Source organism: Monosiga brevicollis, genomic scaffold (assembly GCF_000002865.3).
Source record: "Monosiga brevicollis MX1 MONBRscaffold_2 genomic scaffold, whole genome shotgun sequence".
Classification (NCBI taxonomy): Eukaryota; class Choanoflagellata; order Craspedida; family Salpingoecidae; genus Monosiga; species Monosiga brevicollis.
Window position 1 is genome coordinate 3,205,608 of NW_001865039.1, and position 14,289 is coordinate 3,219,896.

General features: G+C 54.1%; 6 protein-coding genes across 6 annotated transcripts; 3 read left to right on the plus strand and 3 right to left on the minus strand.

Annotated features, from left to right (window-relative positions):
- Window positions 1-21: 21 nt before the first annotated feature.
- Window positions 22-1,243, plus strand: MONBRDRAFT_22557 (uncharacterized protein; the record flags this gene model as incomplete). Its single annotated transcript, XM_001742385.1, has 2 exons — window positions 22-213; window positions 413-1,243. 2 exons carry the CDS (start codon window positions 22-24, stop codon window positions 1,241-1,243), a joined length of 1,023 nt encoding a protein of 340 aa, XP_001742437.1.
- Window positions 1,244-1,540: 297 nt separating this feature from the next.
- MONBRDRAFT_22558 (uncharacterized protein) lies at window positions 1,541-3,058 on the plus strand (the record flags this gene model as incomplete). Its single annotated transcript, XM_001742386.1, has 5 exons — window positions 1,541-1,618; window positions 1,652-1,775; window positions 1,923-2,700; window positions 2,791-2,878; window positions 2,978-3,058. The coding sequence occupies 5 exons, from the start codon at window positions 1,541-1,543 to the stop codon at window positions 3,056-3,058; spliced, it is 1,149 nt and encodes a 382-aa protein (XP_001742438.1).
- A 407-nt stretch (window positions 3,059-3,465) lies between these two features.
- Window positions 3,466-7,768, minus strand: MONBRDRAFT_13634 (uncharacterized protein; the record flags this gene model as incomplete). Its single annotated transcript, XM_001742832.1, has 15 exons — window positions 3,466-4,000; window positions 4,192-4,359; window positions 4,511-4,598; window positions 4,725-4,910; window positions 5,045-5,108; window positions 5,251-5,442; window positions 5,588-5,679; window positions 5,864-5,975; window positions 6,049-6,197; window positions 6,329-6,593; window positions 6,695-6,790; window positions 6,935-7,014; window positions 7,102-7,198; window positions 7,323-7,413; window positions 7,533-7,768. Coding segments are annotated over 15 exons (2,451 nt in total), but the record flags the coding sequence as incomplete, so codon positions are not given.
- A 2,319-nt stretch (window positions 7,769-10,087) lies between these two features.
- Window positions 10,088-11,153, minus strand: MONBRDRAFT_22560 (uncharacterized protein; the record flags this gene model as incomplete). The annotated part of the gene is made up of 4 exons (XM_001742833.1): window positions 10,088-10,226; window positions 10,313-10,350; window positions 10,393-10,456; window positions 10,666-11,153. 4 exons carry the CDS (start codon window positions 11,151-11,153, stop codon window positions 10,088-10,090), a joined length of 729 nt encoding a protein of 242 aa, XP_001742885.1.
- Window positions 11,154-11,689: 536 nt separating this feature from the next.
- MONBRDRAFT_22561 (uncharacterized protein) lies at window positions 11,690-12,588 on the minus strand (the record flags this gene model as incomplete). The annotated part of the gene is made up of 3 exons (XM_001742834.1): window positions 11,690-12,016; window positions 12,058-12,243; window positions 12,505-12,588. The coding sequence occupies 3 exons, from the start codon at window positions 12,586-12,588 to the stop codon at window positions 11,690-11,692; spliced, it is 597 nt and encodes a 198-aa protein (XP_001742886.1).
- Window positions 12,589-12,907: 319 nt separating this feature from the next.
- On the plus strand, window positions 12,908-13,518 carry MONBRDRAFT_31046 (uncharacterized protein). Its single transcript, XM_001742387.1, has one exon. The coding sequence runs from the start codon at window positions 12,925-12,927 to the stop codon at window positions 13,477-13,479; it is 555 nt and encodes a 184-aa protein (XP_001742439.1). The 5' UTR covers window positions 12,908-12,924; the 3' UTR covers window positions 13,480-13,518.
- Window positions 13,519-14,289: the final 771 nt, after the last annotated feature.

The following is a 14,289-nucleotide window of genomic DNA, read 5'->3' on the forward strand; positions in this document are numbered from 1 at the left end:
TGTGTGTGTGAGTGTGTGTGTATGTGTGTGTGTGTGTGTGTGTGTGTGTGTGTGTGTGTGTGTGTGTGTGTGTGTGTGTGTGTGTGTGTGTGTGTGTGTGTGTGTGTGTGTGTGTGTGTGTGTGTGTGTGTGTGTGTGTGTGTGTGTGTGTGTGTGTGTGTGTGTGTGTGTGTGTGTGTGTGTGTGTGTGTGTGTGTGTGTGTGTGTGTGCGCGTGTGTGCGTGTGTGCGCGCACTACTCTGGCGCTCACTCGCTCACTCTCGCACGCAGAGCCAGGGTGGCTGAGCACAAACCTCGCACGCCTGATCGTACGCCTGAGTACAGAGCTCAGACGCCTTGCAAGTTTCTTGATGCACACGATCATGGTTTCGTCTTAATGTGTAATGAACACGGCTGTGTGGCATACCACCAGTTTGATAAAGGTGGCCCCAACTACACGTTGACAGCCGATGTGAAGACACTCCAAGATGCCTGCACCAGAATCTACGACGCCATATTTCGCGACGTCCATTTGGAGCAGCTCCCATCTGGTGTTTTAGCGTTTTTCAAGACTCCAATGTGGTTCCGTACACTGATGATGCTTTTGCGATTCGTTGCCGACCATGTCAAGAACAACAGCAGGGGCCTTGCTTCTCATGAAGCCGCTGAGCTCCATCACTTCACAGCGTGCTTTCACCATGCCATGGTCAACGAAGAACACGGTCGCGTTGAAGAACAAGACGTCAACAACGAGTATATGGAGTCGCTTGTCAAGGCCGCTTGCACGTTCTTCGAGAAGATGAAATCAGGTCAATGGCACAAAAAGTTCAGCTGGAGACGCTTCAAAGAATTGGCTACCGACACATTGGGTCTGCCAAAGAACGAAGCCATGCTCAATATTGTCTCCAAGACGAAAGAGCTGTGCGCCGAAACCCCGCTTGCGGTTTATCTTCTGGATTCGCGAACGACATGCGTCATTTTTATGGTCTGGAACCTACGCATCATCTTCGAGACGATTGCCGATGATCTAAGGATGCCCAAAGACCTCAGCGATGCTCTCTATGAAATAGAGTCTCAACCTCATCATCCCGAGTGTGTCGACCGTTCCCAATTCTTAGGCATTGTCGAACTCAATTGGAAGCTGATGCGCAAATGGATGGTTCGATCGCCAAAGAGGGTGAAGAAGCATGTGCGCTTCTTGCACCCGCATCACCACGCCGTGCACTCGCATCGGCTCGCCTCACGCCCGCGCCGGCATGCCTAGCCTGCACCCATTTCTCGTATGACCATGAATCGTTTGTCGTCCGTTTTTCGCTCAAGCAATCGACTCAATAAACCCAATTTGACCCTCGAAAGACCGCTTGAGTCAGCTGCAGCGCCGCCGCACACTCTGGGCAAGCCACAAACCATCACGATCCGAAGCCATCTGCCATAGGAAAACCCTTTTTGACTGGCCACCCTTTTCTCTTTTCTAACCTTGTTGTACATGTGGTAATGCTCAATCCGATTCTCTTGCCGCTTCAACACACACACCGAAACAAAAAAAAAAGGAGAGCGAAAGATGAGGTGTTGCGTGTGTGTGTTGTTGTCTCTGTCTCTGTCTCTGTCTCTGTCTCTGTCTCTGTCTGTCTGTCTGTCTGTCTGTCTGTCTCTGTGTTTGTCTGTCTCTTAGTCTGTGTTTCTCAAACTCTCTGTCTCTCTCTGTCTCTCTCTCAAACTCTCTCAAACTCTCTCTCTCTGTGCCTCTGCATTTTCAGCCTCTGGCGCAAGTGGTGGTCGTCTGGCGGCGGCTGAAAGTTGGGCTGGGGATTGACGTCCAACTGGGTTGGTGTCCGTCCGTCCGTCTGTGGGGTTGGCCTCATCACCTCCTGTCTCAAGGCTCCCTTGTTTTTTTATTGTATTCGTTGTCTTCTGTGCCTGCCGCGCGATTTGCCGCGGCGCAGTCTATCAGCCTCAGGCCCCCGAGTGGATGCAGCGCTCTGCAAGCTTTCACAACCTGGGCAAGGCCACGATGGTTCCCGCCGCGGGGTCACCGGCCAAAGGGGCTGGGGCCTTTAAAGTGGACATGGAGGGTGTCACGGCTCCTGAGCGCCGGTCGCTCTTGAACCGCGGTCGTCGGCATCTCAACCTGCTCTTCGGCCTCACGCTGACCCTTGCCGTGTTGGCATACATGAGCTTTGGTGTCCGCGCGCTACGCTCGACCGAAGAAGTTCAACAGGAAGATCGACTCGCTGTTCTCGACAGCTCTCGGCACCAAGCAGTGGGCGAACTCTCCATTGACCAGGTCCATGCGCAGGGCATTCTGCATTCCAGCACGCACCTCTATGTGACTCGCCGCTTGCAGCAAAAGGGCAACCGCCTCGAGTTTCTTCTTCTCCAGCGTGGCAAGAATATGGTGACCTGCCCCCGGTCCTGGGGCATCCTGGGTGAGCACGCCCAGCTCAAGGAAACACCACTGCAGACTGCTTTGCGTGGACTGCGCGAGGAGATTGGCATCTTTGCCGACAGCGAAGCCGTCCTGTTCACGGGCACCTGTCTATTCAACCACACCTTTGACCGTTATGTTTCCTCGGCCAAAAAGCATGCACGCGACGTGCAGCTGACCCATATTGCCTTTTACCAGCAAGACTTGCTCCAGATCATCGACTTTGACAGCGAGGAGGTCATGGGCATCAAATGGCTTTCAGCACAAGATTTTTATGACATGACGCGCGAATCCAGGTTGGTGCAAACGAGGGCCACGAAAGCCAGATTGGTTGCCGGTCATTCGTGCCCAGCTCACCATCCATCTCGAATAACTCTACATTTCAGGTCGAGTGGTCGTCATAGCATGTGCAATGATGAAGTGGCTCAGTCCTATCGGGAGGGCCTCTTGAGTGTCTGTGCCGATCCGAGGTGGGTGTGCTGGAGGGTCTCTCCGGGCAGGCCAGCTGCTGCTGTCGTGGCTCCTACTTTTGTAGCCTCCAAAGCCTTTTTGTTGTGGTGATTGCGGGCTCAGGCTGCTGCTGGTCTCATTTTGAGCAAAACATGCTCCTTGCGTGTAGGTTACAAGCGATTGGCGGGTGTGGTCTCGAGTTGAGCATGGAGTCACTGCAAGAGCAATCTTGCAACGCCACCGACCCCAAAACGCATTAAGCTATACAAAGGCATACTGCAAGAGTTATGGGTCCCTGAATCACAATCGTCTAAGCGCTTGATCGCACGCATGCTCTCATTTATATCAGACTATCGGAAATCGAGTTGAAAAGGCACGCCCCAAAGCTCGAGAGCAACAAAAACTCAATTCAGGTCCAGGCTACGGAAAAACTCAAGCAGAGCCATGCACCCGTCCACCTGGGTCGTAACTCGCAGCGCGATATCCGCCTGCCATTGGCACACAAAGGTGGTGCACAGCACGCAGTGAGTACGGCAGCCGACCAACTGTTGTTCGGGTGTTGAGACGATCGGTTGGCCAGACCCACCTGCGCATCATGAAGCACTGCCAGTTTAGCCACCAAAGACTCGTGCTGCCGCATGGTGAGGCCATGTGCCTAAAAGCAAAAGTCGTGGAATGAGTCGGTGGTGGCAAGGTAGGGCACTTCGCTTGGAGAGATAAGGGCATGTGCATGTGTGGAGAAAGGCAGCCAGCAAGAAAGCGGGGCACGATTTGAAGTCGAGCCAACCCTTGCTTACCGAAAGGAAGACATCCATGTACGCCTGCAAAAGTTCAATATCCCGCTTCTCGGCCAGCATGGCTACCAGGAAATCCGCAAACATGCCCAGCTGTTCGCCATCATGAGCCTCGCTCAACGAGCGCAACTCAAGGTCGATTGCAGACAAGCCCATGCTCTTGAGCATGTCCATCAGTTCAACAACTACCGAGAGTTGACCGGCCAGACATACGATGTGAGCCACACTGCTTTCTTCGATACTCGCCCAAAACGAGGCACGATTGAGCACGAAGGAATCGACAGAAGCACGTACATTCACCGCGGTGATGGCACTGCTGGAGGCAGCGTTGAAACGCCGACGCAACATTGAGCTTGCTAAAGTTGAGGACACGACTTGTCTTGTCCAAGTCTTTGAGCGGATCCTCCTCGAGCTTGAAGCTCAACTCGAGACCTAAAATGTCAGGCGAGCCAGAGACGGGCAAGTCAGTGCAACATGCAGTTGTTTTCTCTGACTCGCTTTCCGCCTCAAAAGGGAAAGCTGCGGAGAAACGACACGAGCTACACACCGGGATTGGTTTGCAGGAAAAATGGCGCATCTCGAGGCCGAATGACGTCCTCCTTGGCACGATTGCGATGGCGAATTTCCTCAAGGCGAGACAGATAGAGCCAGCGCGAACGGGGTAGTGTGGATAGAGTCACCAATTCACTGTCCAGTTGTGCCGGGCCAGAACTTGAGCTTTCGGCCGTCGCATCCTCCTTTTCCATCACCTCAGCGTCAGCAGCCTCGGATGACCTGCCCACGACACACATTCAATAGGTGAGCGGGCGGGGCGCAGACAGGGACAGTTGAGACGCTGACCGCAGGTCAAAAGCATACATACTCATCAGCACTGCTGTCCGTTGCGCCTGTGCTTTCGGGGTCAGCACTGTTGGGCAGCGCCACGCTGGGTGGGCCCATTTCAATTTGTGCTATTGTGACAAAAAAAAAAAAAAAAAAAAAAAATCAAAAAAAATAGGTGAGCTGGTGCTAATCAGCAGGAGCAATGGGGTGGGAGAAATAATGTCAATGCCTCGAGGCATTTGCGCAGCCTGCACTGCCGTACATACCGGGGCTCAGTGGAGCAAACATAGTTGAGGTATAGAGGCTCTGGTTGATCCACAGGCACATGCCAACGTTGTCGACGTGACTTGTGACCAAGTACTCGCCCGTGTGATTAATGCTAATCGAGGTTGGTGCATCAGGCACCGAAACCCAAGACAGAAGGCGACCCGAAACCACATCTGTCCACGATTTTGAAATGAGAGAAATGCATCGCACAAACAAGCAAGCACACGTTTGCGCGTGCCAGTTGTGTGTGAAGGGTGGCAACAATGAGGGTGGCATTGATGGCGTGACATGGAATTGCCATACGTACCCCACACTCGAATGGTCAAGTCCATGGAAGTGGTGGCAATCCACTTGCCATCGGGAAACCAGGCCTAAGCAACATTGATCATGAGGCAAGGGTCGCATGCCAAAAAAAAGGGGGGGGGGGTTGGTGCACACAGCTGATGCTGGCCGGCCATGAAGTGAACGCTCAACCACTTGGGCGGAGACAGCACGAACGATCGAGCTACGAACCAAATCTGTGATGCGGGCGTCGTGGCCCTTGAACGAACGCACGATGCGCTTGACTTCGAGATCAAAAAGGCGGATCACATTGTCGGCCGTCACGACAGCAGCAATGTTGGAGCTGCGGAACAACTCAACCTTTTGCACTGCTGCCTTGAAGGTGATTTTGGTGCGAAGTTTGCCTGTTTTGAGGGACCACATCTGTCCGATAAAAAAAAAAAGAAAAAAAAAAAAAAAAGAAAAAGAAAAAAAAGGACGATTAGGAAATGAATCAAGTGAGCAAACGACCAAGTGACTAAGTCAGCGACATTTGCGGCCAAATGCCAAGTTGAATCTTGGCTCGCACCTTCATGACGCCGTCGCGCGAGGCCGAGAGGCAAGTGTCACCGACTGCGTCGACTGTCACAGCTGTGACAGCAGAGCCATGTGCCTGCCCATCTGCCCAATCAAAAGCCAAATTTGAATGAGAGGAAGAGTCGTGAGGTGAGATTAAAAAAAAGGGGGGGGGGGTAGAAATGAGAAAAGATGAAAGGAATGGTCATCTCAAATGCGCGTAAACGACTGCCTTGCCAAGAGACAACGGGCTCATCTCGGAGCCCGTTGCTTCAGCGATAAAACCAACCCTTGGAGCGAAAGACGGTTCGAACACGTCCAGATTGAACGTTGTAGTAGACGACGCTGCCATTGCTTCGGCCAACGAGCGCAAAGTTGCCACAACCAGACATGGCCACCGACTGCAAAATCCGGGGTGACGGTGGTCAAGTGAGAGGTACAAAAATGAGGGGAACAGGTCCGAGATGGACGTACGGTGGCATAAACATTGTTGCCGGTGTGCTTGCTGTCTGGGGCGAGCTTGAGATCTGCGAGCTTTTTGCTGTCGGTGGACCAAAGGCAAGCAGCATCACGACCACTGTGGCAAGTGACCAAGTTGCTCCATTCTCCTTCGCGGGACATTTCTAAGCAGAGCCCACGTGTCCAGTCGTGAGCCGAGACTTAAACAAGCATCTCGACCTCCACTACTACCAGCAACCATAGTGCACAAATGTGCAACAGCTAGACGCTCTTGGTCTGGATTTTCCGTACTCACCGACGGCAAAGTCCAGAATAGGAGGAAGGCGCAGAGCACTCAGCGGCACTCCCTTCTTGTTGGCCTGTGACTCGAGCGTGCCTTGGGAAAGCTCGCGGTTGCGCTCGTCGCGAATCACGGAGAAGGAGCGAAGCGTGCGGTCGTGGCTTGCAGAGAGGAGCTCAAAATCAGTGCCGTAAAACCGCAGGTGGGTGATGGGGGCGGCGTGGCCTTCGCGATGCCGCAGCAACCGTCCAGCACTGTCCGGAGCATCAAAAGCCCACAACTAACACAACACCGGGGTGAATCTAGCGTCCTTGCAAAGCCTCCCACGCGCCAGCATGGCCGCGTGGCAGGCTTGTGCTCATTTGCAACAACAGGCCGCACCTTCATGGCATTATCATGGCCACCCGTCAGCAGCAAAGGTTTCCCCGGCACAAATTCCATGGTGGTCAGGCTGCTGGCATGGCAATGTGTCATGGTCTACGAGTTTCAACAAAACATGTCGCACCGAGACGAACATAAAAACCATCGAGATAGGCGCAGCCAGAACACAAGCACAATGAGGGTTCGGTCAGGCAGGACGACCAATGGGCAAAGTATGGGTCTGAGGGGTACCAGACAGACCGCGAGCAGTTTGGCCTCGTCCAAGTGCCAGAGTGCAATAGTACCCAGTGCCACGGTGGTGGCGAGGATGGGTGCGCCATCTGAAGGAGCAGGGCGCATGAATGTGAGTCCAGGTGCCTGCTTGAACTAGCAAATTTCTCGCACATCTGGCGGAGAGCAGGCCATACCAGTGCGAAATGAGGCAGCACGAATGGGACCACCATCCTGGTGAAATTGAAGGACGGTCTTATCACGGCGAAGGTCGTGCAGCATGATGTGGCCATTCTAATGGAGGGGTTGGCGCGTGGGTCAATTGAGACATCCACAAGCAAGGGCGTGAGAGAAACAAAGCCGCGTTGTGTCGTCACATGTGCGCGTTCGCAAACGACAGCCTGGTGTTGACACGTACCGCCAGGCCAACAGCCACGACATCGACGGCTGGTGATTGGGTGAGACAAGTGACTGCGCTGCCAAAGGACTTGTAAGAGTAAATTAATTTGCTACAAGTACGCAGCAAGTTGAGGGGCACGCGCGTGGTCTGATAAGGAAGAGTACGTGCTGCCGCGTGCGGAGGGGCAAACAAGAGGGCACCGAATGGCAAATCACATGTCATGCGTACTTTGAGCGAATGTTCCAGAGCTGCAGTTCTCCCTGAGTACTCGCAAAGAGAATTTTGTTGACGTAGGTGCTAGGGTGGAGCACAGCGGCAATCTTGAAGCGGTTTGCGTCAAAGTCTTCCATGGTCAGGTGGACAGCACCAGTAGCAATGACGAAGATGACGACCACATTGTCCTCGTAGGTGACGATGAGGTGGTCACCAAAAATGGTGAAGAGGGAGACAGCCGCACTGCGTCCAGGAACCACAAAGCTTTGCACCTGGTAAAAAGGGAGGGGGCGAAATTTCCATGAGATCAAACTTGGTGCTAAACGGAGACAGGCTGAGATGACGGCCACAAAGGGCTTTGAGTTACCTGGCGCTCACGCTGATAGGCAAGGACGCGGGCACCAGCTGCCACGAAGGTTAGGCGGCCACCAAACTGGATTTGCGAGATTTGCTCACCGACTTGTCCTGCAGGCCAAGAGAAGGCGCACAAGAGCACGGTGGGATGAGCAAGCATGTCTTTTGAGCAGGTTGAGCGGCGGGGGCGCGGCGCTTACCGACAAACACAAGGTTCAGCTTCTTGCTCTGCAAAAGGGAAGCAATCAATCGAGTGGCAGGGGCCACAAAAAGTCAATCAGCAAGGCTCTCGTGTGACAAGCAAGGCTAGCCAAAAAAAAAGAAAAAAAAAAAGTCGGTACGAGGCAGAAGCGCACGAACGTTGTAGATATTGAAAGCGTCGCCGACAGCGCTGGCAATGAAGGTGTCGTTGCCCATGTTCTGCGTAGCCATGGGGACGTCGCTCGCTACCACGCCGAGGGCACGATAGGGCTGCAGCAGGGTAGGCGCCGGTGCCACCGACGGGGCTGCTGTCTTGGTCGAGGCCAGAGCCATGGTGCACGGTTTAAGGTTTCAGGAGTCTCCTTGAGTTTTGGTTCTCCAATGCACGGCTCAGACGCCTGGAAACCTGGTTAAATTGGAAGCGTGTGTGCCTTGTCCACCACAAATACCACCACCAATTGGACCAGAGCCGCCGTTGCACCGAACGGACCAGCTTAGACCAGGCACGGCAGGCAGAGGGTGGCAATCACGACCACGAGCTCGCGATTGGCGGTCTCTCTCTCTCTCTCTCTCTGTGCTCGCGCACGCGGTCGCTCAAAATATCTGACATTGAGCGAATGAATTCCCCGGTTTTTGAAAAGCAATTTCTTGTTTTCCCAGGTTCTCACATGTCAGCACGGGCCTTGTCCCTGCACAATTGGATGTCAGGTCATGATGGTTTGCATGTTTGTGGATGCCGGCAGTTCTGTGGCTCGTGTGATGGGAAACAAAGGTGAGGTGCGACTAGATCGATCAATCAATCAAGCAACTCAAAAGCGACTCGGATGGTGGGAAAGGGCAGGTACAAGGGGGGTGGCCCCGGTTTCTCTAAGGGGCGTCTGCAGATCGGACAGGCAATCTGGGAGCAAGGCAGCAAGACAGCAAGACAGCAAGACAGCAAGGCAGCAAGGCAGCAAGGCAGCAAGGCAGCAAGGCAGCAAGGCAGCGTGACAAGCGAGCGACAAACACGCGGCCTGGAAAAACAAAGAAAAGAGCAAACGAACGCCCAAAACAAAGGCGTGGACAGAAACGGTGCTTGAAACGTGTAGGTACTGATTCCTTCAAAACAATCACACAAGAAGACGGTTATCGTCAATAAGGTTGGTCGCGTACAATGCTCAGCCGCTACGGGTGGTGGTGGCTGCACTTGAGTCAGATAGGGGGCTCGGAGTTTGAAGATGTCAAAGCATTGTCAAGCCCAAACGTTGGTAGACTCGCATCGCTCTCGTCGACACAGACACTCAGAGGCCTATTAGAGGTGAGGGTGGCTACGGCTTCTGATTCTGAGACAGTGTCGGTTTCCAATTCGGCCGGCCGGGTGTCAGAGGGCACGGCATTTGTTGCTGCCTGCTCTGAAGGGTCAGACTGAAATTGGTTGGCGTCGAGTACGGTGTCGGTCCATCCGCCAACCTGGCTACCAGTGTCATCTGCTACTGGCGTAGATTCAACGGCATGTGTGCCGCCGCCGTCAGCGTCGGTGTTGGCGCTGACATCCGCGTCAGGACTGGCGGCAGCATCGGCGTTGGTAGCACCAGCCTCAATGTCAAGGTCATTTTCTACTTCAGGACCACGACTGACACGTTCAGCAGCAGCAGCAGCGTCATCGAGACCAATACAAGCACCGGCCATGTTGATTGGATCAAGCTCAGCGCCATCGAGGTTGGCAGGATCGGCCCCAAGCTGACGCGCAGGCTCGGCTGGCCGTGGGCTTGGTGAGGGAACAAGGGTGGCTCCTTGTAAATCGATGGGTCTTGCCGCCTCAGTCGGGTCCAGATGGACGAGCTGTAAGTCAGCCAAGGCGCTGCTACGCCGGCGAGCCTGCTGCACCTGGCGAATGCGCACAGGATCTTCCTCAGCAATAAAGCCACGGCCCAGGTAAAGATCGGGGGCTGGGGCCACCTGCATTCGCTGCAGCATCAGCAACTCTTCCTCATTCATCTCAACGCGGGTGGCCATGGACATTTGTGCGCCCACCATCACGTAGCCTCGGGGCACGCGGTGGGCTGAATGGGTGTGCTCAGTCTTGCGAGCCCGGGCACGGTTGGACTGGTCTTCTCGATGATCAAGGCGCGCTTGTAGCGGTAACGGGCCAGGGGTGCGAGCACGGGTTTGTTGCTGCCAAACAGACGAGGGAGAACACAAGAAAAACCGAACAAGGGCAAGTTTAGTGAGGGAGCACCACATTTGCCAAGCAAACGTACAGGGGTGGGGTTGACCAATTGGTGGTCTGTGTACCGGCCTAAACGGGAATAAAGTCGGATACCAAGGGTTGACAACTCACCGAGGGTGTGCTAGGAGGGCTTTTGATGTGTGGCAACCGGATGCGCGCGTTGGTTGTCCCCGGGCTGAGGAAGCAGGCGCGGAAGGAAGGTGAGACTTGACGGCTTCCCCGAGTTGCTGATGATGGCCGACATGAACCGAAATCGCGTGGGTCCACGCTCAAAACAAGAGAGGCATTCGAAACCAGGGCACACGTCTCGCAGAGACAATTTCGGACATCCTTAAGAGCACCTGGTATACGCGTACATGCCATGTCAATGAAAGAACTACGTACCGAAAGGCACCCTGAAAGGGAGCGGTGTGGTTTGAGAGGGCGGTGCGGTGTGCGTTCTGTGCCGGATTGCTGTGGGCTGAAGTGCTACCATCGAGCCCATGCCAGGTACTGCTTTTGGAGGGGGACTGTGGGTGCGAGTGGGGGTGACGGGACGCGCTCGTACGGAGCGGCGCGGTAGCATTATGGGGCTGGGAACGACTGCCTGTTCCACCGGACGTTGCATGGCGATGGGGCGAAGCCGCCGGGGTCATTTCAATGCCAGGCGGAGCGGTAAATGCTACCGGGTTTTGGGCGCCCACTTTCATTCGAACAGCGCTTGGCTGCGCAAATCGGGCCAAGGCCAGCTCGCTGATTTGGGCACCGGCAGCTGGGCCAACGTCGGGCGACCGACCAGGTCGGGTCTTGGTCCTGGGGTGCGTTCCACGATTGGCATGGGCTTCGGGCGGGGCAGAATTGTTGCCCGGGCCCCGGTGAACGCGCGGGGCCATCATGGCAGGCCCGCCTTAAAAAAAGGCACAAGCCGTGTTGGTGTGTACCTGTCGTTCGCTTCGGTGTTGGGGCGAGTTTTACCGCGCACCCGAATGTCAAGGATGGGGAGGTAAAAAGACCTGAGGCACGTTGATGTGCTATCGAGGTTTATTTTGGAATATGTGGGTGCGCCTCGATGCCTCTTGCTTAATCGTTTGTGCACCAATCCGCCCGAACGTCTGCGCACAGAGAGACGGCGATGGCGACGGCGACGGCGGCGGCAACGGCTGGCGGCGAAGTGGTCAGCGCTGCTGCCCGTGTGTCGGAATGTGAGAGAGTCGTTGGCGATCTCTTCGCCCCTTTTTATCTGACATTGGGAGGAGGTCGTCAAGGTGGAGCAACAGCTGTTGTGTGCAGATTCTTTGCTGGAAACCTGTATGGCTGGATGGGGAAAAGACGGCTCTGCAGCTTTAGTGGAATTATACAGAATTGTCAGAGCCTTCTCTTGTCATCATTTTTCTTATTGTAAAACGGTGACAATACTTTCTGACGTTTCTTACTCACGGGCACGCTGTTGACCCACGTTCTTGGCTAGTGCGTTGCTTCTCAAATCAGCTTCACGAAGACTCCCGACCTTTCCATGAAGGTGTCGGTGTGACTTGAGGGCATGCAAAGGGGGCGCCCGAGGCAGATTGAAGGCGCTGGTGTTGATGGCAGTGGGGTCAGGCACGGGCGACCCCACTGCCCTAAGCCCGCCCGGCTCAAACAGATGCTGCAAAGGCAAATGACGGACCATTCCCTCTTGTCGTCGAGATGTGCCTTGCAACACATTCACAGTCAAAGTCGTTGAGCCGGTGCAAGAAGGCCTTAGTGTGTGAAACAGCTGTCAGCAGAAGCAAGATCCAGTCAAAGAGAGACACAGACGAGAGAGAGAGAGAACAGAGAGAGAGAGAACAGAGAGAGAGAGAACAGAGAGAGAGAGAGGAGATTTTGAGAGATTTTGAGAGATTTAGAGAGAGAGAGAGATTTAGAGAGAGAGAGAGAGAGAGAGAGATCTAGAGAGAGAGATTTTGAGAGAAAGAGAGTTTTAGGAAGAGAAAGAGAGAGAAACTGAAAGGCAGACAAAGAAAGAGAGAGAGAGAGATTTAGAGAGAGAGATTTAGAGAGAGAGATTTAGAGAGAGAGATTTAGAGAGAGAGATTTAGAGAGCGATTTAGAGAGAGAGATTTAGAGAGAGATTTAGAGAGAGAGATAGAGAGCCACACACGCACACAAATACACACGCACACACATTTTTTTTTCTCCTGCTGAACGTCCTTTACCTGTTGGTGTGTGTCCCGCTTCCAATCGATACGCCTCCCCAAGTTGTACGCACACACACACGCATTGGTGGCATAAGGTACGCATGTGCGCAGGGGTTTGGCAGTCGGAGGAGGGGCTTGTTTTGCGCTGCATGGTCTCTGCTTGCTCTTGGACTTGCTTTGCCGTGCCTTTGTGCGACGTTGCGTCACGGTCGCTCCACCGGGCGGTTGTGTCGACGCCAGGGACGGCGTCGAAGAGCAGCATACCCTCTCCCTCTGCTCCGTCTTGGCTCTCCTCAAACACCTGCTGCTTGGCCCTCTCTGCTGCTTACTCTTGGGGGCATCTGATTCGTGTTGATTTTTTTAGTTGTTCCCATTCACTTGTACCCACCACCAGCTCACAGCAGTGTGTGCTTGGCGTGCCCCTCCCTTCCCCCGCCTTTTTTTTTCGTCTTCAGTCGCTGTTGCGCTTCCACAGAACACCAGCATCATGTCGGATGCCAAGCGTGAGGCGAGCGATGGGTCAGACATTTGCATCCCCAGCAAGCTGACCGTCGATGAGCTCCGCGATGAACTGCGCTGCCGCAAACTCCCAACCACCGGCCTCAAACCTTCCCTAATCACACGACTGGAAGAAGCGCTTTCCCTGCCCGGTGCGCCCATGCACTGCCTGGCCACGGCTGCCCCAAAGCCCGAGGAGAAGCGCAAGAAACGCGCTAGCAACAAGAAAGAGCCCACGCGCGATGAGTTTGGATCAGAGGAGGAATATCAGTTGGCCTGGACCAAATGGCGTGAATCTCGCGACAACAACAACGAGTCTGTCAAGCGCTCTCGTATGATGGCCAAGAAGAAGCGCGAGGAACAGGAACGCGTCCACGAGGAGCGCGAGGCCCAGAATCGCAAACTGGAAACCGTCGTTTCCTCCATGCGCGATGAGGTCAAGTTTCTCAACAAGGTCCTCAAGACCCCGGAGCTGCTTGACCGTCAGGAGCTTGTGCGCCTTGAGGAACTCTTGGCCAAGGGCATGCCGGCCAATGCTTCCTAGTTCTCCAGCCATCCCTTTGCCGCCAATGTGCTGCAACTCAATTACCCTGTTGGGTGAGATGGATGTGCTTTCTCGTTCTGTCACCACTTTCTTCCTGTGTCCAGTGTCTTGCTTGTCCTCAGCGCCGGCCCTACCCACTTTAAACAAGGATGCCGGCTTGTCCATTGATTGTCTTGATCCTATTTTACCTTCCACTTGTCCTTGCACCCTTTATGGTATGGATGGATGCTGGAAGGATGAGTTGTGTGCATCACCTTGAGCAGTCGTACGTCAAGAGTCTGCGGGCTTTCTGACCAAGCCTGCTCACCCGGTGCCAGCAAATGTTGTGCTTGGCTTCTTGTGTGTGTGTACACGCAGCGAGCTTGAGAGAGAGACTTGCGCTGCGCGTTTTACTTCTTCGGGCCACGGCTTCATGCCCGTCAACCCTCTTTCTTTCTTGTCATACCTGGGTTTGGTTGTGTTCTACCCCCTTGCTCCGTGCATTGCGTTTGGTTGCGGCTCAAAGGGCCATGCCATTCTCTTCTCATTGCTGTGCTTTTCTCGACGCGGAGTACTCTTCCTTGTCGCCTTGGTTGCCCCTGCCTGTCTTCCATGTGTGCGTGTGTGTGATGGATGGCGATGTCTTTTGTAATTCTAGCTCCGGGATTGCCTTGTCCCCATCGCTCCCGAGCCATCCCTTGCCTTTTATGATTCTCTTCCTTTTTTTTTTTCCATGATTCTTTTCAATCCAAAAAGAAAAAAAAAAAAACAAAAAAAAAAACAGAAAAAAAAAAAAACAGAAAAGCAATGATGCGTTGTCACAGCCATAAG